This window comes from Lolium perenne, chromosome 5 (genome assembly GCF_019359855.2).
Source record: "Lolium perenne isolate Kyuss_39 chromosome 5, Kyuss_2.0, whole genome shotgun sequence".
Lineage (NCBI taxonomy): Eukaryota > Viridiplantae > Streptophyta > Magnoliopsida > Poales > Poaceae > Lolium > Lolium perenne.
The window spans coordinates 160979622-161003199 of record NC_067248.2 but is presented as its reverse complement, the minus strand read 5'-3'; the positions used below and the strand labels follow the sequence as shown (position 1 = coordinate 161003199).

The 23578-nt window shown below is 45.6% G+C and overlaps 2 protein-coding genes across 2 annotated transcripts; both read right to left on the bottom strand.

Annotated features, from left to right (window-relative positions):
* Positions 1 to 1512: 1512 nt before the first annotated feature.
* On the bottom strand, positions 1513 to 4633 carry LOC127300406 (uncharacterized). Its single transcript, XM_051330513.2, has 10 exons — positions 4334 to 4633; positions 4008 to 4232; positions 3673 to 3849; positions 3512 to 3586; positions 3376 to 3420; positions 3103 to 3267; positions 2636 to 2714; positions 2451 to 2530; positions 2075 to 2143; positions 1513 to 1806 (listed from the first exon to the last, which is right to left on the bottom strand). Exons 1-10 carry the CDS (start codon positions 4475 to 4477, stop codon positions 1723 to 1725), a joined length of 1143 nt encoding a protein of 380 aa, XP_051186473.1. The 5' UTR covers positions 4478 to 4633; the 3' UTR covers positions 1513 to 1722.
* Positions 4634 to 12197: 7564 nt separating this feature from the next.
* On the bottom strand, positions 12198 to 22764 carry LOC127300405 (acetyl-CoA acetyltransferase 2). Its single transcript, XM_051330512.2, has 14 exons — positions 22618 to 22764; positions 22417 to 22469; positions 21614 to 21712; positions 21343 to 21516; positions 21130 to 21235; positions 20660 to 20798; positions 14885 to 14962; positions 14740 to 14805; positions 14282 to 14367; positions 13574 to 13673; positions 13272 to 13382; positions 13153 to 13194; positions 12899 to 12985; positions 12198 to 12524 (listed from the first exon to the last, which is right to left on the bottom strand). Exons 2-14 carry the CDS (start codon positions 22442 to 22444, stop codon positions 12435 to 12437), a joined length of 1206 nt encoding a protein of 401 aa, XP_051186472.1. The 5' UTR covers positions 22445 to 22469; positions 22618 to 22764; the 3' UTR covers positions 12198 to 12434.
* Between the last annotated feature and the right edge of the window lie 814 nt (positions 22765 to 23578).

Sequence of the window (23578 nt, the reverse complement as noted above, 5' to 3'; positions counted from 1 at the left end):
GAAACGGCCGGCATCCAGCGGCGGCGGAGGGGTGGGAGGCGCGGGAGGGAAGGCGCGACGAGAAATAAAAGGCGCGAACCAACGGTTATGGAAATTGTCGCTAACAGATGGGCATCGCTTTTCGTTGTGTCCGGCGTGCCCGGAGCGTCCTCTGTGTAGCGGGGACGGGCTCGGAGCGCCGGACACCGTATCTGACCGTGCCGGATAAAAAGAGGCTTTAGGGCACGCGGCTGGAAACGTTTTTCTATCCGGCGCGTCTCAAATCCCTTTGAGGGACGCGACTAGAGATGCTCTTACAATTCGCTTCTCACGGTAGACTCTACTTATACTATTCTCTTGGCCTGAAAAAAAAAAGGTCAACTCTACCTCTACCAGCAGAATGCTGTTACTCTGCTTCAGACCAGACACATAACTATTCGTCTATTCCTACTGGATTCAGTTACCAGAAGTGAAACTATGATCTGAATAATAGGGAACACATGGGCTACCAAGTGGCAACTGGTAAGCCTGTAACGATGCTCTATTGTCCTTTGCATAACTTCTCTGCTTGAAATCAAACTTGAATATGTATTTTTGTGACATGATCAATTTATATTTACTTGGTGCACTTGTTTCTTCTTAGAAAATTCTGGCACATTATCGGTGTGCTCTTGTGGCTTTGGGACGAAACACTACATATCTCCACGGCACGCGACGATGGATTTTGTTTCTGGGAAGGGGAATCCTCGGCATCTGCATTGGTTGATGCACAGAACCATATTTATTGCGGCATTTAGAAGTATTGTCACATAAAGGCAAAATAAAAGCAAAGGTGAGTACACTGCTCGACCTAAATGCAACAAGGATTAAATGTCACACTAATGCAGCACAAATCCATAGTTCATGAACATGTGCGCGGTGCAGAAAGGACAACATATCGATTCAGTAGGTAGGGTGAGATTAAAGATCAATGTGTCCAATGTGGCTAAACAAATTCTACTGCTATGAAGGCTCGTGGGCTACTGAAAAAAAAGGGTTCAGGTGCTGTTGGGTTACTAAAACAGAATAACATTACCAAAATGTTTTGAAAATAATAAGTGGTAGTGCGCATAAAATTTTGTAAACATATTGGATTACAATTTTTATGTCAGGCTTTGCAAAACGTATCCTGAAACTCAGCCATGCCCGAATATGGCCAGGTCTACCCGACGCAATGCTTGGCTAGCAAAAGCTAGAGAAATGTCGGTATAGCATTCTACCATGTCACTCCATCAGGTACCATTGCATATATTTCTAAATTCAGCCCATGGCCAGGTCTACCCGATGCAATGTTAGTTTCTACTTTCGTGGAATGGGTTGTCAAGAATCTCAAGATGTTTAGAAACGAAGGACCACCTTTTGTTGGGTATGGTTAGAATTGTGGAGGCATGACTCCACTCACCGGGACCCAAAATCTGATAGCAAACATTCAACGTGAATTGGGACAACACTTGATCAAAATTTCTGCCCAGTGACAAGAAGGGCCACGATCCAAGAAGTGAATAAACGATTTTATTTTGCATAATACTTCTCTTATTCATAATTACATCTGCTATACTGCATCCATTTATGCATCTATGGTTCCATTGAGAAGCACATGCACTATTTTTATGATTGCTACATACACAGTAATCACAGAGACAAATCTGTTTCAAAAAAAAGAAAAAATAACCAACAACACAAATACAATTGCGAAGCATCAGTTCAGCGCATGAGCTCTTTCCCGAACAACCCAGCGATGGCTCGCCCAGGATCTTCCGCCTTGATCAGGGACTCTCCTACCAAAACCTGGAAACATAAATAACCATCAATGATAACTGACATGTCTGAAAACACTTGCAATTTTAAGATCCGTGTATCTCAAGGAAAGAATTTCTTTTTCGATAAAGAAGGAAATAATTTCTTGTGGAGAAAACATGTAGTTGTCAAATTATGAGAAGTGGGAACATCTGCTTCTCAACGTTTCGGAAAGTTAGCTTTATGATCTAGCATAAGAAAGAACACTGCGAATCATGCAGTTATACATAGCTGGAAATAAGGAAACCAGAAAATATACCGAGGAAACGCCGGCATTCTGCACATATGCAACATCATCGGGAGTGAACAGGCCAGATTCGCCAACAACCTGACAAAAACAAACTCCTTATAATCATTTACAAGTAATCTATTAAAGGATTTTATGCCGTCAGTTTGAGTAGCAAATAAAAATATCAAAATAGAAAAATAACTGCACTACACAGGGTTGGCAGGACCAAGGATACTTATTATGGATCAGAGGGAGTATCATATTTAATTAAGTGGATTAGTTGAAAGGACCAAGGATGCTTAACTACTGTATATCTTGATGGTGGTTTCCCTAGCAGATGCAGGTTGGGGGGAGCCCGTTCATTGATTAAAATAAAAGGACCAGCGATCAGTTAAGGAGATCATACCATTATGCCCCTATCCCTTATGATATCGCCACGCTTCTCCATCAACATCCTTGTGTTTGAAGTGTCTAGTACAAATGTCTCTGCAAAGAACAATAATCTTCAGCACCATGTATGCGCAGACGGAAAACAACTTTACTCTTCAGAAACTACATGCTGGATGAAAAATATCTGACGGACAACAGTACCTAGACTGCGGTTGTTGATTCCGATAAGCTCAACACCATCTAATTTAAGCACACGGTCCAGTTCTCTTTCATCATGAACCTGAAATAGCAATCACATTTAGCACACTGTTGATATCACAATTCATTGCCGCCAGTGATATATGATATAATGAATTAACTGAATCTTCTGGACAATCTATAATTAATGTGGAGTTTAAAACATGAAATTTCCAGAAATGAGCAATATTTTTTCATAACAAAGACTAATATTATTATTTTCTGGACTGAATCTGGTAGTTCTGGCAAGAAGTTGGTCGTCAAAAAGAAAAGTAGCTTCCTTGGCTACTTTGTCATTCGTCAAAAAGAAAAGCAGCTTTCTTGGTTACGTTGTGGTTCTATGGTAGAATAATTGATAGAAGCAGTCAAAATTGAGTTGTACACACAGTATTTGTAGGAATACTGCGGAGTCCAAAACATTTTAAACATACCTCAATAAGAGCGGTCATTCCAAGACTTTTGCAGACACGAAGCATGTACTTCATGTCAAGATCAGGTAGCACGGCAGCAATCAAAAGAATCGCATCGGCACCCTTTGACCGTGCATAGTATATTTGCCAGGCATCAATGACGAACTCCTTGCACAAAAGAGGGCACTGCATTTGTACAAACAACCATACTCAATTGATTTGTCACATGTTCACATGCCCTATAGAAACAGAAGAAGAGTACAGTCTGATGTTTGTCTGCATCATTCCACGTACCTTAACACCGGAATTGCGAACCGTCTCAAGGTTCTCAAAGCTCCCCTGTGGAAAAAAAAAGGAGTTGCGAATGTCAGGCATGCAAGCAAAACAGGTTAAATCACTGCAAGAATTGCGGGGTAGAAAAACACCAAACCTGAAAGTGCTTCTCATCTGTGAGGATGCTGATGCAGGCCGCGCCGTTCTCCTCGTACGCCTGTGCGATCTCAACCTGTTCCGATTTTTGAATATCAGGTTTAGATAAATTACGAACACTGAATATGAAAGAATTATATCACACTGAATGCTTAGACTCACTGGGTTGAAGTTCTCCCTTAGCACGCCCCTGCTTGGTGACGCCTTCTTAATCTCGGCAATCAAGGCGGGCACTCCATTGCGGTTGTAGGCCGCTGCGAGAGCGCCGATGAAATCCCTGACCGGAGGCGCGTGCTCGCTGGACTCCATCACACTCCTCAGAGGCTTCTTGGCCTTCCTCTGCACAAGAATGTATATTACAGAAGAATGAGCAAAGCCATAACAACTGTCAGAATTTAGCCTCGTGTTAATTATTGAAAAATTGCCTCTGTTTTTCCAACAAAAACATTAATGCATGATATCTATCCACGAACACGTGTATGTTTGCATGTGCATACCTGGGACACCTCCACCTCCTTATCCCATATGATCTGCTCGAGGATGTCGCGCGGCACGGCCTTGTCGTCGCCGGAGCCCTCGGAGGGGTACCGGGGGCGGCAGCGGCGGCGGATGCTGATGCCCTGCGCGGCGGCGATGGTGTTGATCGTCTTGCCGCTCTCCCACTGGATCACCTCGTCGGAGTTGAACATCGCGTCGTGCTCCAGCGCGTAAAGGATCGCGTCCTGAGGAAATTTAAGAGGGAGAAAGAAACAGAGCACGACGGTTACATCCCTGTCGAAATGGACGACACCACGAGACGATTGAAAGATTCAAGCGCACGCACCTTGGTGTAGGCGCATCGGACGGTCCGGCCACCGCCGCGGACGCCGCGGGCGACGGAAGGCGAGCGGCTGCAGGAGGAAGAGGAGAGAGACGCCGGCGAGAAGGTCGCCGGGTGGAGGTGCGCGGCGGCGAGGAGAGACTCCATCTGTCCGCGACGACAGAGATTGGGTTGGTGTTGTTGGGGAATGTGAAGACGCGAACCGGAGGAGGGAACGGTGGCGCAAGACAAGGGTGAGTGTGCCGTCGTGATCCGGTGATGGCCGATTCTTCCGATCGAGGAGGAGATAGATATATATAGGGCTTAGGCACCTGCGGCGCAGCGGCAGAGGCAGCCCGGCACTTTGGCAATTGACCCAGCACACGAGCATATGCGTTCGGGATTTCAGTGCTACCGTTTTTTTCCTTTTCTTTTGTAATTTAGTGGATAAGATAACTCCTTATTTAATTTCGGATTTGGCAGTATGGTATGCTAAATTAATATACTCTATCCCTTCATTAAAAAGCTTTGCAACTTTTGCTAGATACCGATGAATCTACAGCTAAAAACATGTCCATATACCTCTGTATCTTGATAAAGCCGTGGAGCTTTTTTAGGAAAGGAGGAAGTACTAAAATAATAATTTTTTTTTAAAAAAAAACCTGATTCCCCCACCCTCTGCACAAATGTGAATACAGCTATATAATCACAAATCCGATTACCTTGGCAATAAAAAGTTACTAATAATGGCATGTTGACAAAAAAAAACATAACAAAGCAGAGTCTCTTGTAACCCCTAAGCCGAGAAATACCAAGAAATCGTCTACGTGGAATAGCAACTGCACATTAACGATATGTAGACAAGCCCAATCATCAACGTCTTTTTTTTTTTTTGAAAAAAGAAGGACCACGAAGGATTCATTGCATTAATCTGGAGCGGTGGGATTACATCTTATCAAAAGGACTTCAAAAAACAGATTGTACCATCATTCTTAACTTCTACAAAAAGGATCCTAAACGGCTAAACTCCCACCCCGACACCACCAAGAAAAGCAAAACGCCATCATGTCCTTCTCCACCGAAATTGCAGATGAGCGCCACCCATGCTGTCGCTAGGGATGACACCATTTGGACCATGGTAAACATTTATTGAAGCATCAATGTGTTTGTCATCACACCGAGGGACACTCAACCCAAAACCAGTGAGACCGAGCCCCAAATTTTCACCCGATAATCATGTATCAGCGGCCCACAACAACGCCTTCAGGAGAGGAAGATCGTGTATACCCTTTGTAGTCGGGTATACACTTCAATTAGACCTAGGTCATCACATTTAATAGCCAGTACTAGGTATTCACATTTAATAGCTAGTATTGCTACTGTTTTAAAATAAGTACCGCAACTTTATCTAGATGTTGATGTATCCACACGTATTTTAATGTGTAGATACATTTTGTATCTTTTTTTTGTACAGTATCTACAGAATGTTGTGAGACTTGTTTTTAAACAGAGAAAATACATACGATGCCATCTGAGCTATACATACAATTGTGGCGGAATATTCTCATTGGAGTTGTTTGCAAGTCACACGTGCACGCTAAACATTTTTAAAAGGGAAGGATTAACTAATTCAATGCCCATGATGCCAAAAGTATCACAACGTGAATTGATGCGTTGCTCGAAAAAGATGATTTTGCGCTGGCTCTGCTACCGGGTCATGATCGACATGAGCCACGTACACGGCCACGTAGGCTGTGGAATGGACTGTATTTTGCGGCTGTAAGATAAACTACCTTGTCAGGAAAATCTCACCAACAAACACCGGGTCAAATCAGCTACCAAGAGCAAGTGTCGTGTTCGCCGGTAGTCCAGCGATCGTCGCGATAAAGGTCGCAGTCCATGCCCTGCTGAGCACGCACTGAATTACTGAATTGGTCCGTCAGCTGCGCTCGCTCAGTCGAGTCCGCCGAAATCGAGTTACTATCTTTTTCTTGTCCGGTGACGCATGGCAAGTCGTGTTTTCGTGGCCCTGCCTGGTACCTTCGTAGCATGACACAGATTAAGCATAGCACGTGCATAATATCCGAGCTAATTAACGTGCTAGGGTTTTTGGGCTTGCTGACATTCTGACACAAATCAGCCAAGTACGGCTCGCGGAAGAGGAAGACGATCGACCGCTTTCCACCAACCGACATCGCTTGTCATAGAGGATGCCACCGCTTGCTTACTTGTCAATTGGTGCGAGTAAATGCTTCTAGTTGGTGATAATTCGATAAGCAGGAAACGGTGTGGTTAGTGAGAACGAGAGGGGTTAGGGTTTAGGCCTAGATTCGAATTTGGCGAACGATACCTCTATTTCTCCCGCTCTCCCCGGTCTACGTGTGCATCACCAAAGCTCTCATTATGCTCGAAGGAACATGGCTCGCTAAACATCCAAATCATGGTGTCTAACCGAGGGAGGGATACTTCAAGGTCTAGGTCAAGCACACAGCCTCTCGCACACGGGTACGGTATCTATTATCCAAACAATCAAATTTCACATGAGACCTAGTGTAAAATGCTAGCTCCACCTGTGGGGGTGTGTACCCCATAAACCCGCTCTAGCGGTAGGAAACGGCTACCATAGCAAAGCGCGCAACGACAAGTTATGCAAGGGTGAACAAAACAGGGTGAGTGAATGGCGAATCATTCGACCACCTACCGAAGGTTTCTTACTCACCAGATCCATTTTTCGATAAAGGAAATATATTAATATTAGAGATGCGAAATACACATAGTCTCTGCAACAACGCAATACCTTAATAACAATACGGATGTACACACCGAAAAAGAAGCTAAGAAAATAAAAGACCAGCTATGATATTTTCGCCATAACAGCAACAACATATCCATCAATAAGACAACACATGAATTCCAATTTCTTTAAAAGCGGCGTCTTCAATGGTCATCGTCGCCCAATCGAAGAAGGAAACTCACTGGATCCATATTTATTATAGGATTTGGTTGGATGGACAGCACACTTTAGGCAGATCGCATCTTGTTTGGGGCGGCTCACTCGCATAGCTAGTCACATGTACGAGGCTCCTCCTTCACCTCCACTGTACGTCCAGCGATGCGCACCGGCACGTGAACCACGCGCTCACCCCCGCGGTGGTCCTTGAGCTCATTTACCGTACAAGCACGGCTCGCTGTCGCCGGCCGGTCTGTCCGATGCCGAAACGGCGAAATCTCTGTTTGCTCTAACCACGTCCATTTGTGGATGTCTTGTGACTTGTGAGTATAATTTCTTTGTCCTAAAACGAATTGCCTCCGTTTCGAAGTATAAGCCTTTGTAGAAAGCTAAGAGCTTCTCTAGCAGGTTGTGTAAACAACCCAAAACTGTAAAACAGTCATTGTTTTTCAGTTTTCAGCGAAAAATTGGCACAAATCAGATCTCGTACAAGGCACGGAGAAAATCCCCACCCGGTCTGACTATACACAGGTTGCGAGGTTATAAAATGTGTGTGGCCTATACTCTCCCCTCACTTTTTGGCGGGACGAAAATTTCAGCTCGGCTAACTGCTTCCACCGGTGTAGGGACCACCGGATACCGGTTCCCCCGCGTTGCCTCCTCCTGGTGACCGGGGGACGAAACCCTAGGCCGCCCCCGCCAGCTCCCCCCGCCTCGATCTCACCTCCTCGTCGCCCCCGGAGGCGCCGCCGGTCAAAGACCGCGACGCCCAGGAAGCGGGCGACGGGGATTCTGGCTCCCGGCTCCGCGCGCGACGATAGGAGGAGGAACGCCGCGCGGGATCTGCTGGTGCCGGTGCGGGTGCGACGTCGGCACGCCTGCTGCGTCTTGCTCCTACCGGAGCAGCCGTGGGTCAGGGCATCGTCGACCAGCACTCCTCCCGGTGGGGGCTTGGGCAGGCGGCGGCCTCTGCGAGGTGAGGCCGGCGCGGTCCCTGGCGGCGGGGAGCGCTTGCTGATGCTGAGGACCGTCTCCTCGGTCGCGTGGGTGGCGTGGAGGCGATGGTGGGTGCTTGGGCCGCGGTGGTTGCCCCGTCGACCTCGTGGCAGATCTGAAGACGGTGGTCGGATTCCATGTGGTACCCCCCCAAGGCCATGACATCCGGCGTTCTCGTCGGTGCTGCGTGTGGATGGGGTGGCAGGGCAGGGGGCTCTGGCCGGGAGAAATCCTCGGCCGGAGGTGGAGGTCACAACGTCGGCGACGTCCTGGATGCCGTCTTCCTCCTTAGAGGCGATGCTGAGGTATATCCCCCCTCCCTCCTTCCTTTGGCGCCCGGGTGAAAACCCAAATCTCCGGATTGGGCGGCGACGACGCTCTGGCGTCGTGTTTCTTCTTGAAGACGCCGCCTTGGGTCGGCGGAAGGTGTCCGTGCTGCGTGGGTGTCCTGGTCTGCGGTTGCGGCGCTCGCCGTGTCTTCTCTGGCGATCTCCGTCCTGATGCTGAAGTCTTTTAGGTGGCCGGTGCGTTGGCCGGCGGCGAGGCCTGTGGTCTTTCGCGTGCGGTGGTCGTGTCTGGTTCTTGTCCTTGGTTTGATGCCCCTGGTGCTCATTCGTGCTCTAGGGAGAGCTGCTCCGCTTGCCGACGGTCCGGCACCCTACGATCCAGGGCGAGAAGGTTGGGACCTTCTTCGGAGGTGGAGGCGGATGGCATTCCGGCTGCGATGCAACAAGACTTGACGGTGGCAGGATTCCCGGTCGCGAGCTTCATGGCGTTGTTTCTCTTCCGCTCTGGCTCTTCCTTGAGATGTTGGCCTTGATGACAAGCTGTTTTCTTTGTAATCTTTCTTTTGCTTGTTCATCGATGTTTGTAAGCTGTTCTTCAGCATCCTGTAACACTTGCCGGTAACAGCCTTATTAATTTAAGGCAGGGCTACGGCCTACTCTTTTAAAAAAAAACTGCTTCCACCCATACACTCACCGGAGTCCAACCAAATTTCGGCCATGGAGACACTGTTCGCTGGGCCAATTGCTTCTGGTGAGCTCAGCTCGCATTTCTCCTAGTACCCCATCCTCTTTCGAGCGCTTCCGCCATGGCCGTGGAGCTCCATGGCCGAGCTTTGGTGCGACCAGACATGGGTAGGCGGGCGACATGGCCAAGCTAGGATGGGCGGGCAGCGCGGCTAGTGAGGGGAGAGCCGGGTGGCGTGACCAGGTAGGGGCGGGTGGGGCGCCATGCTGGCAGCACGCGGGGCAGGGAGCTATGCAACGGGCGGGTGGGCGGCGGCGGGGAGTAGGGACAGGTGGTGGGCTGGAGAGAGATGGTCAGGTGGGCAGCACACGCCACCGATTTGCAGTGCCTGTACTCGTGTTTTCAGTGCCCTGTATTACCGATTTTACGGTTTGATAATGACGGGATCTGCTAGAGATGCTTTAAAGGTTTATATTTTGAAAAAAAGGCTATATATATTTTGTGAGCAATGCTACACATATGAAAAAGATTTACGGAAAACACTTACGGGCGCAGCGTGGCATCAGCCAATTGAACGCACAAATCATGGTGGGTCCAAGTATTCAGCCCAGGAGAAACATATGCGCGCCACGCATGTCCGTAACACATCTTCCGTAACAAATTGTCCGTAGATCCAGTATTATTGATATTTTGTACTAGCAGCGATGTTGGAGTCACACAAAGGTTGTCGGGGGTATCCTCGTTACATATTCAGCGCTGGCTGCCTTGGGTTGGTAGCCATAAACTAAACTGAACTGAACCCACGGATGTTGCGGGCAGAACACCCGGTCAGATCAGCTACCGAGAGCAAGTAGTATCGCGTTTGCCGAGCTATAGCTAGCTAGCATCCCTGGCCATGACCGACAGCCGTATCGCCGTCGCCGTCGCCGTCGCGATCCATGCCCAGCCAGTTGAGGCAGCACGCACTCAGCCCGTCACAGCTGAACTCGCTCACTCGACTCCGCCGAAACCGACCGAGCGAGCTCCCTTTCCGGTTGGGCGACGGCGACCCCTGACGCAGACTGCCGCCTGTGTTGTGTCCTGCTGCCTGGCAGCTTCGTGGACCGTGGTGGCGTGGAACTTCCCGAGACCCCTTTGAACGTTGACGACGTGCGCTTCTTCGGTTTTTCTAGCGCGCGCGGCGTGCTAGCTACCAGAATCCAGAATTCAACCACTGGTAAAATGTGTTAATTTCTTCTTCCCTTCCAGAAAGCGTTTCGTGTTCGTGCATGGCTTACTTGCCGACTTAACTTCACTTTTTGTTGAATTCAATACCGTGTTACTTTTTCTAATGGGATTTGCTAGTTCTACTTCGTGCTCAGTCAAGTTTTACACCATTTGATTTGCATTTTGATTTGTGCTAGTCATGAATTGCAAAATGCGTTGCAACTGAAATTTGGTGACAATAATTTCGTTCTCAGTCGATTAAGAAATAGTCACACCAGTTCTTTATAGTACTGTATACTACTACTACTAGATAAATAGGGGTTTCTTCCAGCACACCGTGTTCAAGGCATTTGTGTTTTTTATTCAAATCAATTCAATATATAGTGTTCTTGATGGTGAACATACTTTTTTCTTTTGCGGAATGGTGAACATAGATAGTATGACATTGAAAAAGGTAGCACATCCTGAAGATCAACCGAGAATCCTTGGTACGGCTCACCGTTGACCGCGCTTTTGGTCGATATAATCAGGACTGCAAAGTTTGAAATATACTGGATAGACACCGGAAAAGCAAAGAAAGATTCAACCCACGCACCGCAATAGCATACAACAAAGAAAGTGAGATTTTTTTTTTTTTTTTGAAATGCAGAAGTTTCCACTTGAATTTTACAGGGTTCGGTTTGTATGTAATTTTTTTTTTGCTGTACCACCGTAGGAAAATGAAGATAAGTTTCCATAGATTTGAGACAATGAAAAATAATGTTGTAGAAAATGTAAGAATTTCTCGCACACATCATGAAATATCTTTCGAAAATGTTCATACGATCCCAAAAAATCAAGCAAGCCAAATACAAGAAACATAAGGTTCATTGCCCACACACAAAAAGCAAATACTAAAATACTACTCATTCCGTTCCAAATCACTAGTCGGGGCCTTTTTTTAATAAAATGATGAAATCTACACACTGAAACGTGTCTAGACACATTCGTATATATACCAAATTTGATCAAAGCTACGAGAACTAATTTTAAATGGAGGGAGTACTATAAAGTTCAGTTGAATTAAAAAACAGTTGCACACTTCCTTACCTAGCCCCCGCCCCGTGGCCATTTATGCAAGGATATACTACTTCCTCCGTTCTTTTTTAATTGACTCAAATTTAGTACAAAGTTGTACTAAATCTGAGTCAATTAAAAGAGAACGGAGGGAGTACTAAAATTCCTCGGGCAACCGATCATGGTATGAAAATCCATCTCTAACTATCTTGGACACCTAATCTCGCAGACGACGTGTGCTTTTAAAATTCCACTACCAATATTTTACAAACAAGACACAGTACGTGCTAAACGGAAGATGCAGCTGAGTGGAGTATATAGATATGGACCGTGCTCTACGATGATCAGATCTTCTGAGGCTTGTAGAGTGGTTGCATTGAAAAGACCACCTTGGCACCTTATACAAGTAATACATACTGTATTATACAATAAGTTATCTCTTAATACTTACCTCAAAAAAAAAGTTATCTCTTAATACTATCTGCAACAGCTAATGCGTGCATTTCTTCTAAAATTATTATATCGTTAATGTTAAATTAAAAAAGAGAAAATATCCTATCTAGCTTACTAAGAGATCACGCCTCTCATACCGGTTAACCGACATGTGCGCCTAGCTTTCAATCTTTTATCCAGGAACCTGCAAGTTAAGAGTTGTAGTGCAGGTGGTACACGTTTTTACCCGAACCTTCTCCAGCCACGTTTGCTACATTGGCAGCACAAGCATGCTTTATTACAATTATTATTATTAAGCTGAGAACGTCCAAACAGTTACAGGCTTACAGCCCAAAGTGAAAACGTAGAACCATGCCACAAGTTAACGCGATACAGTTGCGATATAATAGAATTTTACATGTTGACAGTACCGAATGCATCCGGGTTCATCAGTACTGAACGCATCCGGGTTCCATCTTTGGTGTTACAGGGTCGACCTTGAGTTTAAACTCCTTACGCAAGCTCTAAAACAAGCGCGGATGCTCCGCCCCCGCCGTTGCACACACCAGCAACCCCAATTTTGCCACCCTTCTCCCGGAGAACCTATAACAAGCATAAAGTATTTCTTAGTTTAATTTTACAAGAACTATGAAGATGGTGGCAGTATCTGAAGAAGTGGGCAAAGGAAACATGATACAGATGCTCAAAAGATGGTAAATGAAATCATGGAATATAAACTCCTCATATCCCACAAGCATCGATGTGAAAATTTGTATGGGTTGCAGATTTAAATCCTTGCAGATACCCAAATAGGAGTAGTGAACTTGTCTTACCCCTTTACAACTTTTAATTATTACTCGGTTTGATTTTAATTTTTTACTCACGAAAAGCTTCTGCTAGAAAATAAGTTCCATGCTTAAACAACATCTGATACAGATGATCTGCACACAATACTGACACCTCAAGAAAGAACTTACGCCAAGGAGGGTGACCAAAATGCGAGCACCACTGCATCCAAGCGGGTGTCCTAAAGACACGGCTCCTCCATGTACATTAATCTTTTCCTGCAAGCACAGATATTGTCAGCGCATGAAGTAGTAATTATCATAGGCAGATCAGATCAATAAACATTGCTGGTTAATAGAAATAAATCGAGATTTATTTTCTGACAAGAGTATTAAGTTATTTCTAGGTGCAAAAAGCATTTTGGTTGAGCCAAGGCAGCACTTACTGAAGGAATGCCGAGAAGCTTTTGATTTGCAAGTGCAACAGCCTGTATTGAGAAGTAAAAATATGTATCACTATAAATAATGCAATGTGTAAGTAGTAAACAAAATGATCAAGACATACTGCAAATGCTTCATTAATTTCATAAAAATCAACACGAGAAGACTCTAGGCCAGCATTCGCGAGAGCCTTCGGTATAGCAAGTGCTGGTGTAGTGGTAAATAGTTCAGGGGCCTGCATAACAACATGGTAGTTGAAAATATTATTACGGGATTCAGATTTTGGTAGCAACTAAGCTTCACTGATTACAATTACATAGAACTATTCCAGGGAATACAGACTCATATAACCCTCCAGGACCTACATAATTTTCCGCACTTGTCGATAACCCCGAACTAAGATAGAAAAAAAGCACTACAGCTTACTTGTGCTGCATCGGCAAAACCATTAATCCTTGCAAGGACATGCAATCCAAGTTCTTGAGCCTTCTTCCCACTCACCAATACTAATGCAGCAGCACCATCACTGTTCCACACAAAAGATAGAGATGTTATTCAGCGCAGAAGCATCACCTTCAATTGCATAAACAAAACACCAGGAAACTGGGGACAGTGCATTGGATAATGCCAGTCCATGGACAAAGTAAACAAGTAATATTTTCTATGAGAAGAGTTAAGATCAGCTTATTTTCATCACTGAATTATACATAAACATTGTTAAGCTCGTAAGCTTCCTGTCCCCTGGTTGGACTCTCTATAGGCTTGTCGACAAATATTTCTAAACTATCAATGCATCGAGACACTAGATTTGCATTTTCTTGAAAAGTTCAATCCACATAAATATTGTGAACTAAAATTTCAGTTAGAAATGTGAACTAAAATTATCATTTCTTGGACTGAAGTAAAAAAACATATCAAGCAACCCAAGCATAAATATTAAACGAGCATTCTGAAAATACATTGAATATGGCACTACAGAAGACCGCAAGAAATGCATAGTGTAGAGAAAATTTCAATTGTCAAAACAGACAGAAAAAAAAACACATCTTTCAGAATCCATTTAGTGGTCCGAAAACTATATCCAACAGAAGTACTTCACAAGGATGGTGAACAAAATAAATGACGAGGAGGTACCTTATACTAGAAGCATTTCCAGCAGTAACAGTACCAGCATTCTCCTTGAAACTTGGTCGAAGCTTCTTTAGTTTCACTGGGTCAAACTATGAAACACGGAATACCCACATCAAACAGTAGAACTATCACATAAGATAAATGCAAAACTACATATTTTCTTGTTGCAATTAACTATGTGATGAAGATAAACTATCAGCATTCAGCATCTTTATCAACAACGTATTTTCTTGTTTTCTTGTTGCAATTAACTATGTGATGAAGATAAACTATCAGCCTACAGCATCTTCATCACTGCCTATTAACATTTCTTTAGCTTAGTACAATAAGGCACCAAATTAGGATCAGAGAAAGACACAAGCTACTCAAAAGATTTTTTTAAAAGGATATACAGGTACTCCTAATTAAACGACATGGAGTATAGCGTACTTGTATCATCTTCTCTATTTGAAAGAATTTACCTTGTCTAGGCTTTCATCTTTGTCAACAAGAACTGGAGGTTTCCCTCTACCAACAGGAACTTCAATCTGGATGATATGACATAAAGCATTAGGAAAACAAATAAAGGAACAGTAACTAACTTTGTCAAAGAGATAAGAAAACCACCGGAACAATCTCCCATGCAAAAGCACCACTGTCACGAGCAGCGATTCCACGCTCATTACTTTGAATAGCAAATGCATCCTACATAAGAATACATAAATTTCAGATGTCATGAACAATAAATACATGGATTGCAGTGTAGAAGAAGAACAAAACAGTGAATCTTAGAAGATTTTTTTCTCGAACACATGCCAAAGCATGCGTCATTATATATTAGAAGAAGCCGTCGAGAAGACGGGAGCATACAAGAGTAGCAAAGCTACCAAAAACGAAAAGAAGAGAAAGTAAAAAAAGAAAAAGGAAAAGAGAAAAAAACTGTACAGGGCTAACTTAGTTAGACCTAGAGTTCCTCATCAAGACTAACATCAGGGGGTCTAGCATGTAAAGGTAACTGACGTAGCGCCTTAGCACCGGCTAACGACCATTGACAGGCTTCATCTAGGATCGACTGAACTAAGGCGAGTCTGTTGGGGGCCAGATTTTTGAAGATAGCATCGTTCCTCGTCTTCCATAATCTCCAGAGAGTAAGGATGATGATGGATTTAGCACCCTTCTGCAGGGCTGGTTGAGCGTTGGCGGCAGCTGCGGCGAACCAAATGTTGAACTCGGCGTTGCCAACTGGCATACATGGCAGAAGGTTGAGCTTACTGCAGATATCATACCATATTTGTTGTGAGAAGGAGCATTGCAGCATGAGGTAAGAAATAGATTCAGGCTCTTGATCACAAAGCGTGCAGGTGTCATTGTCAGTCAGCCCGTGGCGCAACCTCCGTTGATTGGTCCAACATCGATCCAAGGTGGCAAGCCAGGCAAAAACCTTGCATTTGAGGGGTGCCCAGCAGGTCCAGATTGCACTGTGGTGTGGTGAGATAGTTGTCCCCTCAAAGAAGGCTCTGTAAGCGGATTTGGAAGAGTATTCCCCAGAAGAGGATAAGTGCCAGACAAACGTATCCTCGCTGTCAGCGTTGACTTGTTGGGCTTGAAGCAAATCGACCAGGTGGAGGAACTGAATAATGCCATCAGCAGAGAGGGCCGCTGAGATGTCTTGGATCCAAGCATTTTCAGTAAGGGCAGAGGCGACTTTGCGAACTTTGAGGGCTCGTGGATTAACGGCTGCAAAAACCTCGGGAGCAATGGTAACAATGTTTTGTCTGGCTATCCATCTGTCAGTCCAGAATAGAGCTCTGTTGCCGTTGCCAATGTTAACAGAGGTTGCAGCCTCTACCAGGGAAGTGATGGATTTGTTGCTCTTAATGGGAAAGTTGCTCCAAGGTTTAGAAGTATCAACACGACTTAGCCAAAGCCATCTGGCTCGGAGAGCCCAACTCATGCGCTTCACATCCAAAACTCCCAAACCCCCATACTCGGTCGGACGGCAGACATTGCTCCAGGCCACGGCACAACTGCCGGTGGCGTCATCCCGACCATTAGCCCAAAAGAATGTTCTCTGGCACTTGATGATGGCTTCGGAAATGGGCTTGGGAAGGTCAGTAGAAAGCATAGTATGGATGGGGGTCGCAGCTAAGACCGATTTGATGAGCACGAGCCTGTCACCTTTGGAAAGAAGGCCAGCACGCCATCCTGCCAGCTTGCCATGCAGCTTGTCAATCAGAGGTTGTAGATCCTGTGCACGCAACTTCCATATGGAGAGGGGGACTCCAAGATAAGGTATTGGGAAGTCCAGAACTGGGCACAGCAAGTGCTGAGCAATAAGCTGTCTGTCATCAGTACTGCAGCGAATGGGAGTAGCAGAACTCTTGAGAATATTCGTGTGAAGGCCGGTTGCCACTCCAAACAGCCGCAGCAAGTCTTTAATGGTCTCGCAGTCTGCGACAGTTGGCTTGATGAAAACGACCGTATCGTCGGCGTAGAGAGAGGTACGACATGCTCCACGACTGCCAGGGAGGGCGGCAAGGAGACCCATCCGGGCAGCAAGGTCAATGAGCAGGTGAAAAATCTCCATGACGAGCACAAAGAGCATCGGAGACAAGGGGTCACCCTGTCGCACTCCACGGTGGTGATAGATTTCATCGCCGGGGACACTGTTGACCAAGATGCGGGTGGATGCCGTGGAGAGCAGAAGGCATACGAGGTTAATCCAAATGCGCCCAAATCCCGGATGCTGCAAAAGATCTATGATGAAAGGCCAAGAAACTGTATCGAAAGCACGGGCAATATCCAGCTTAAGAAGGACGGTGGGTGCCTTGGCGACATGGAATGACTTAGCCAGCTGCTGCACAAGCATGAAGTTATCGTGAATTGCCCTTCCCTTGATGAAGGCAGACTGGTTAGGTGATACCAGAGTTGGTAGAACAGGGGCCAGTCGGCGAGACATTGTTTTGGCGAGGAGCTTTGCAATGCAATGCACAAGGCTGATGGGTCTGTAGTCTTGTATAGAGGAGGCATCTTGCTTCTTAGGCATGAGGGTGATAAGGGCTTTGTTCAGCTTGGAGAAACCGTGAGCACGACCAACTCTCACGGATTTGAAAACATTCATAATATCCTCTTTGATCGTCGGCCAGCAAACTCGCAAAAAAGTGCCAGTGAAACCATCTGGCCCGGGAGCCCTGTCGCCCGGAGTGTCCTTGATCGCAGCCCAGACCTCCTCTTCCTCGAACTCCGCATCAAGGAAAGCAAGATCGCGCCGCTGGATACCAAGAGCTTCGAAGTTTATGCTGAAGTCACGGTCAGCAGGTGGGCTGAAGAGCTGTTCGTAGTGTTCCGCAAACGCTTCCTCAATTTGTGGCTGCTCGACTAGCACAGAGCCATTGTGAATTATCTGTGGGATGTAATTCTTCCGACGACGGTGATTGGTGTGAATGTGAAAGAATTTGGTGTTTGCTTCTCCCTCCCGAAGCCAGTTAATGCGCGACCTTTGTCGAGCAACAGTGCGTTGTAAGGAGCAAAGGCCTAAGTATTTTCTCTTGAGCTCACGTCTAAACCAAGCCTCTAGAGGGCTTAATTGTCGTTCTTCCTGGGCCACGTCGAAGCGGAAGATAAGCTCCTTGGCCCATTCAATCTGAATACGAATGTTGCCAACTTTCCGGTCACTCCAAGACTTCAGCCGCCGTCCAAGGGTTCGCAGCTTGTGATCAAGGACAGTGATAGGGTTACCATGGGCAGGTTCTGCCCAAGCCGCCTGCACTGTCTCATGGAAACCAGGGATCTAAGGCCAGAAAGGCTCGAAGTGGAAGCGGCGATGTTGCGGGGAACAAATTTCTGTGTGGAGCAACAGAGGGCAATGGTCACTCATGAGGGTGGCGATGCAAGTCAGGAAGCAGTTTGGATGGCCATCTTCCCAATCGACCGAGCAGAACATGCGATCCAGGCGTTCGAGGGTGGGAGACTCGCGTTCATTCGACCAAGTGTAACGACGACCATGTAGAGGGAGCTCACGAATCTCAAGCTCATCCAGCGCGCGGCGAAACCGCCCCATGACCCGGCGAGAAACGTTGGGATTGTTTTTGTCCGCAGCCTGATAGATCATGTTGAAATCACCCATAACTATCCAGCCTCCATTGTGCGTTGCCCTGATATCTCGCAGTTCATCAAGGAATTCGATTTGCTCGTCATCGGAATGGGGGCCGTAAACCGTAGTGAGCCACCAAGAATTTGGGCCGTGAGTGAAGCGAGAGGTAACCGAATAGCGGCGTATATCATGGTCCGACCCTGTGATGTCGTCAGGTTTCCAAGCCAAGAGGATGCCACCACGAGTGCCATTAGCCGGTAAGTAAGCGAAATCCAGAAATGCATTGCCAAGCGTTTGCATAACAATAGATAGGGAAATGTGGGCAAGCTTAGTCTCTTGCAGACAAACGATGGAAGCACCACAGGATTGCACCACGTTCCGAACACCAGAGCGACGACCAGGGGCGTTCAGCCCTCGCGGGTTCCAGTTAGCGACCGTGATAGGTTGCACTACCATTTAATCTTGACAACGACCAGAGACGACCAGATGGTTGGCAGCAGCGGCTGCTTGGGATTGCAGCTCCTCGTCGGTAGGAAGCTCCCAGCCGTAGAGAGACGCAAGGGCAGCTATCTGATTACGTCCAATAATCTTGCGGAATTGCTGCTCGTAGCGTGCCAGAGCTGCCGGCGAAGGAGCCGCGCGATCATCGTCCTCGATGCAAATGCCAAGCTTGAGAAGGATGGCCTTGGTGCAGCTGCGGGATGGGCCCTCCATGCGTCCAGCTCCCCGAGCTTGGACCCGCCTGCTGCGGCGAGGAATGAAGTTCTCAGGCATGACATTGCGCCTAGCTTTCCGCACAGCAGGGCGAGGCAGGAGGTGAACAGCCGGAGAGGTAAGGGTCTTGAGTCGAGAGTGACTGCCCTGGGCCGCAGCGGGCGAGGCGGAGATATTAGGTGCCTTTGGCCTTCTGCTGTAAACGGCCCCAGATGGTGCTTCAAAATTCAAGTGGCGCCTGATAGAGGGTCCAGGGGAGGAGAAGTCCTGCTCAGGCTCTGCACGGGGGTCCGGCGGCTGGGTTGGTGGCTCAGCTGACGGTGGGGCCAGGTCAAGGATCGGTCCCTGGTCAGTGGAAGCTTCTGGAGATGCATCCCGGCGTGGAGGAGGTGGTGGGTCCAAAGCGGATCCAGCGGCGGGTCTGATAGGAGCAGAGAGAAGGAGGGTACCTACAAGAAACTGTTGCAGAGGAGGAGCAACTTTGGGATTAGCAGCGACCATGTCTGTCGTGGTGTGCAGCTGTTGTGGTGGTGGTTGCCTGCTGCATTGGGTAGAGAGAGCGACCAAAGGGAGGCTCCCTGTGTGGTGAGGCGGGGTGGTGGTGTCGCAGCCTCCAGGACAAAAATTTTGGAGACATCTGACAGGTTTAATGCTGCTATATCAAATTCCTCTAGGACAAAAATTAAAGGAAAAACAGCGTACTGGATGTCAAAATGTCCCATGCATTGTAGGGAAGGGAATTTCTACTATTTTTAAGCAAGGAGGCTAATTCGAAGTTCAGGACCTCCAGGACACAAGTCTCTTGAGATTTTATTGGTTTTTTTATTTGTTAGGCTTCTAGATGTTTTTCTAGGCTTTCTTGCACTCCTTTTGGCTTCTGGTTCTGTTTGGCAGCTTGGCCTCTGGTTCGGTACTTGGCGTCTCCTTGACGCTTTCTTTCTAATAAAAAATGGCATGCATTTTGATGCGTTTTTTTTAAAAATAAAGTAATAATTGCTAATGATTAAGGTGTAAAAACATATTGTTCTGTATTCGAGATCAGATAAGATAATCATGAAACTGATATCTACAGCTCTCAATCAAGCAGTGAAGCGAAATCTGAGAAATTATGTTCGAAGCAAACAATAGAAGGCTGGTGTATTCAACATTTCAACTCTCTTTTTCTGTCAATGCATCGAAACGCAAGGCTTTTGCATTTTCGGAAAAAATAGAAGGCTCGTCTACTCAACCTGCCATAGAAATTCAATGTGGAGCATCCCCACTAGAAAGTTGAAGCCTTCTAAGGCACTAGCTGGCAGTATAAACTACTAAGGCAAAATAGACACCGGCAGTAATGAAAAACTGCAGACATTAGTCCAAACCATACATGATTATGCATAAGATGGAGACACAAGATATAAAACAATAAACCTATATGAAACTGCAGATAATGAAAGTGATCAGTTCACTCTGGAAACATCAATACTATGTGCATTTCTGCATTTAATAATAATTTCACCATACATAACTAAGACAATACATGCTGTTCTGGTGCTAGACAAATATATGAAATATAACTATATCAGAAGGTTATTATTGCATTTGCAGAAAATTACCTGGTCTTCCCTCGTCAGGGCATGATTGTCAGCACAAAGCTCAGCACACACTCCCATGGCACAATCACCGTATACATCCCAAAGGCCATCCTTAAGCATACCATCAACAAGGCTGTCGTGTCCGAAACGAGATCCTTTTCTGCATATGGTTATACAAATCAGTTAGTTGCCACCAATACATAAAAAGCCATATATTAACAATAAGGTTTTAAATTCATTTAAGCAGGAACACGATATAATTTAAGCATTACACTGGCTACATTGTTCATTTACCTTAGCAAAGCTGTATGAATGAACCAATATGGAAGTACATAAATATAAATCTACACTTCAATTCACATAAAAAATAAAAATAATCTAATTGATACTTTGGCATTTGTTTGTTCCTAGTATGCTTAGTTTATTCAGTAAGCAGATTTCACTTCAGTTATGAACTACACAAAGATACAGTTAAAAAACACATTGCTGACCTAGCTTCAGCAATGTATTTCGGAGCATTCGACATGCTTTCCATGCCACCTGCCACAACAATATCATTGATGCCCAGTTGAATTGACTGTGCAGCAAACATCGTCGCTGTAGAGAGGAAAGGAAAAACAGGACCATGGTCAGAAAAAATGGTTCAGTTCTGGAAACTGAGTACACAGATTATAGAAACATGGTAACATCACATGATTTCGAACCTTTCATGCCAGATGCGCAAACTTTGTTGACTGTTGTGCAAACAACCGTATTTGGTATCCCTGCACCTAAAGCAGCTTGTCTCGCAGGAGCTTGCCCCAAGTTAGCACTCAAGACATTGCCAAAGAAGACCTCCTGCACAGCCGATGGATCCACATTCGCCCTCTTCAGAGCAGCTGATCACCCCAGTAATTATTTTAGTACACGTTACCAAATCCAACGAAATATACCTTCAGTGATACATAGGCACAAGATATTGAATATTGATATCACCTTCAATTGCTATAGCGCCAAGTTTTGTAGCAGGCAGGGAAGACAAACCACCAAGGAAACTACCCATAGGGGTGCGTGCAACCCCAACAACACACACATCTGTGAGTAAGGAAGCAAAAGTTACTACCAGAAGCATCTGGAAAACCATTTAGACAGAGTCCCTAGTACAGTTGTGATGATTAACTATACAGAGCACAGTTATACTCTGAAAGCATGACCAAAAAATCAAGAACAGAGAAGTCAACCGCCAGATGCCAGATTCCTCCCTATCTGATGCCCTTTCTTGGTTTCAAAATTTAAACAGAAATAATATAAACAATACGTTATCTGAAATCATATGAAACTTATAGAGAATCATCTGTTTTCAGTGGTAATGCACCAACACCCAAGAAGAATCAAGCTGCTAGATCCAACCGATGATGGATGTTACCACGACGATGATACTAGGCCAACCAACTCCGTAAAACAAAGCAACCCCATACCATAATTCAAATGTGTCACAAGGATGAAGAAACAAAAAAAAACATTAATTTCAAGATCACAGGCCAGTATAAGAAATAAACAAACAAAAACCAACAGGTACCTATCAACAGGTTATATAAGATTTTGCTGAACCGAGTCAAAGTCACAATCCTTTGGACATAAGTTGTTAAAGTAGTTACAAGAAAGTTGAGTCTGAAGTCTGGATTACTAAGAGTGAGCAGCTCATTGCCAACTTTTAAAATTTAGACAAGCCCACACCATAATGTATGCCTGGTTCAGAGAACAGCAAACTGCAATATGGGACAGCAAGAAAAGAGTACCTCTCGGTCCGACGACGTCTGAACCCATGGCCGCTCCAGAGTCCAGCCCCAACCTGCAAAATCAGACAAGGAACACAGTATCAGCAAAAAAAAAAAAAAAGGAACACAGTATCAGCGGGTGAATGAGGGCGTCAGGATTCAATTCGATTCCGCAGATGACAAGAGAAGAGAGAGCGAGGGAGATCACGGCTCGAACTGGACCTGGCGGCGGCGGAGTGCACGAGGCGTAGAGGGGGGTTTGGGGGAGAAGTCAAGATCGCGGGGATGGAACGAAACGGACAAGAAGACGAGGTAGGCGGAGGTGGACTGGACTGCCTGCTTCCGTTCTGCTATTATGTAGGGGACGGACCGTATAGTTGGTTGGTTTGGGCCCTTGGGGTTTCAGATAGATCGCTGTAATAATGGAAAGGTACGGCTAGGGTTATTTTTGGAGAGAATTTTTTATTTGGTTGAATTTTTCCTTCCTTTTTTGGCTTCGGTAAATTTTTTCTTCCTTTCATGACCCACAAAGTTTAGTTGGTTCCTTATACATGTATTTATGGAATAATTTTGAGTGAAACTCAAAAATTTGCAAGCATATTGCAGCAGGGGCAAAATGATCATCTTAGTGCTTAAATTGTACTAGAGGGCCAAATAAGTAACCAACCAAACTTTGTGGATCATAAAAAGAAAAAAAAATTTACCAGGGCCAAAAAAAGGAAGGCAAACTTCAGCCAGGATCAAATAAGGAATTATCTCTTATTTTTGTTGGTATTGTTATGAACTTACCCGGTTGACCAACCGGGTAATGATTCCTTTCTTGACAATAGGTAGGTAGGATCAGATTCTTCCCTCCCAATGAAATTGCCGCTATGTGAGTAGGTTCGATGCGCACTCTAGCCTTGGTCCTCCAACGATTTCTCGCTTCAGATGGGATTCAAACTTGGGTGGCCTTGCTCAACACCCTAAGTTTTAGCCACCAAGCGTGAGGTTTAGTTGTGGGAGTTAGGGCATGGAGAGAATGCATGTCTTTTCTTAGAGTCTGTGTCATCTAAATAAGACGATAAATATAAGTGGTGCAATGCACTATGTTTTATTGCCATCCCTTGCAATTAACGTGATTTGGTTGTTTTTAGTAGTAAGAAATATGTTTCTAAGGAAAGGCACATGGTACAATAGAGAA

Coding starts and splice junctions, on each gene's coding strand:
- LOC127300406 (XM_051330513.2), bottom strand. CDS start 4,477: ATGGAGTCTCTCCTCGCCGCCGCGCACCTCCACCCGGCGACCTTCTCG. Junction 3,268..3,375: donor TTCGCAATTCCGGTGTTAAG/GTACGTGGAATG, acceptor GTACAAATGCAG/TGCCCTCTTTTGTGCAAGGA. Junction 2,531..2,635: donor AATCAACAACCGCAGTCTAG/GTACTGTTGTCC, acceptor TGTTCTTTGCAG/AGACATTTGTACTAGACACT.
- LOC127300405 (XM_051330512.2), bottom strand. CDS start 22,444: ATGGGTTCAGACGTCGTCGGACCGAGAG. Junction 21,236..21,342: donor TTGCGCATCTGGCATGAAAG/GTTCGAAATCAT, acceptor TCCTCTCTACAG/CGACGATGTTTGCTGCACAG. Junction 14,963..20,659: donor CCCTGACGAGGGAAGACCAG/GTAATTTTCTGC, acceptor ATTCTTATGTAG/GATGCATTTGCTATTCAAAG.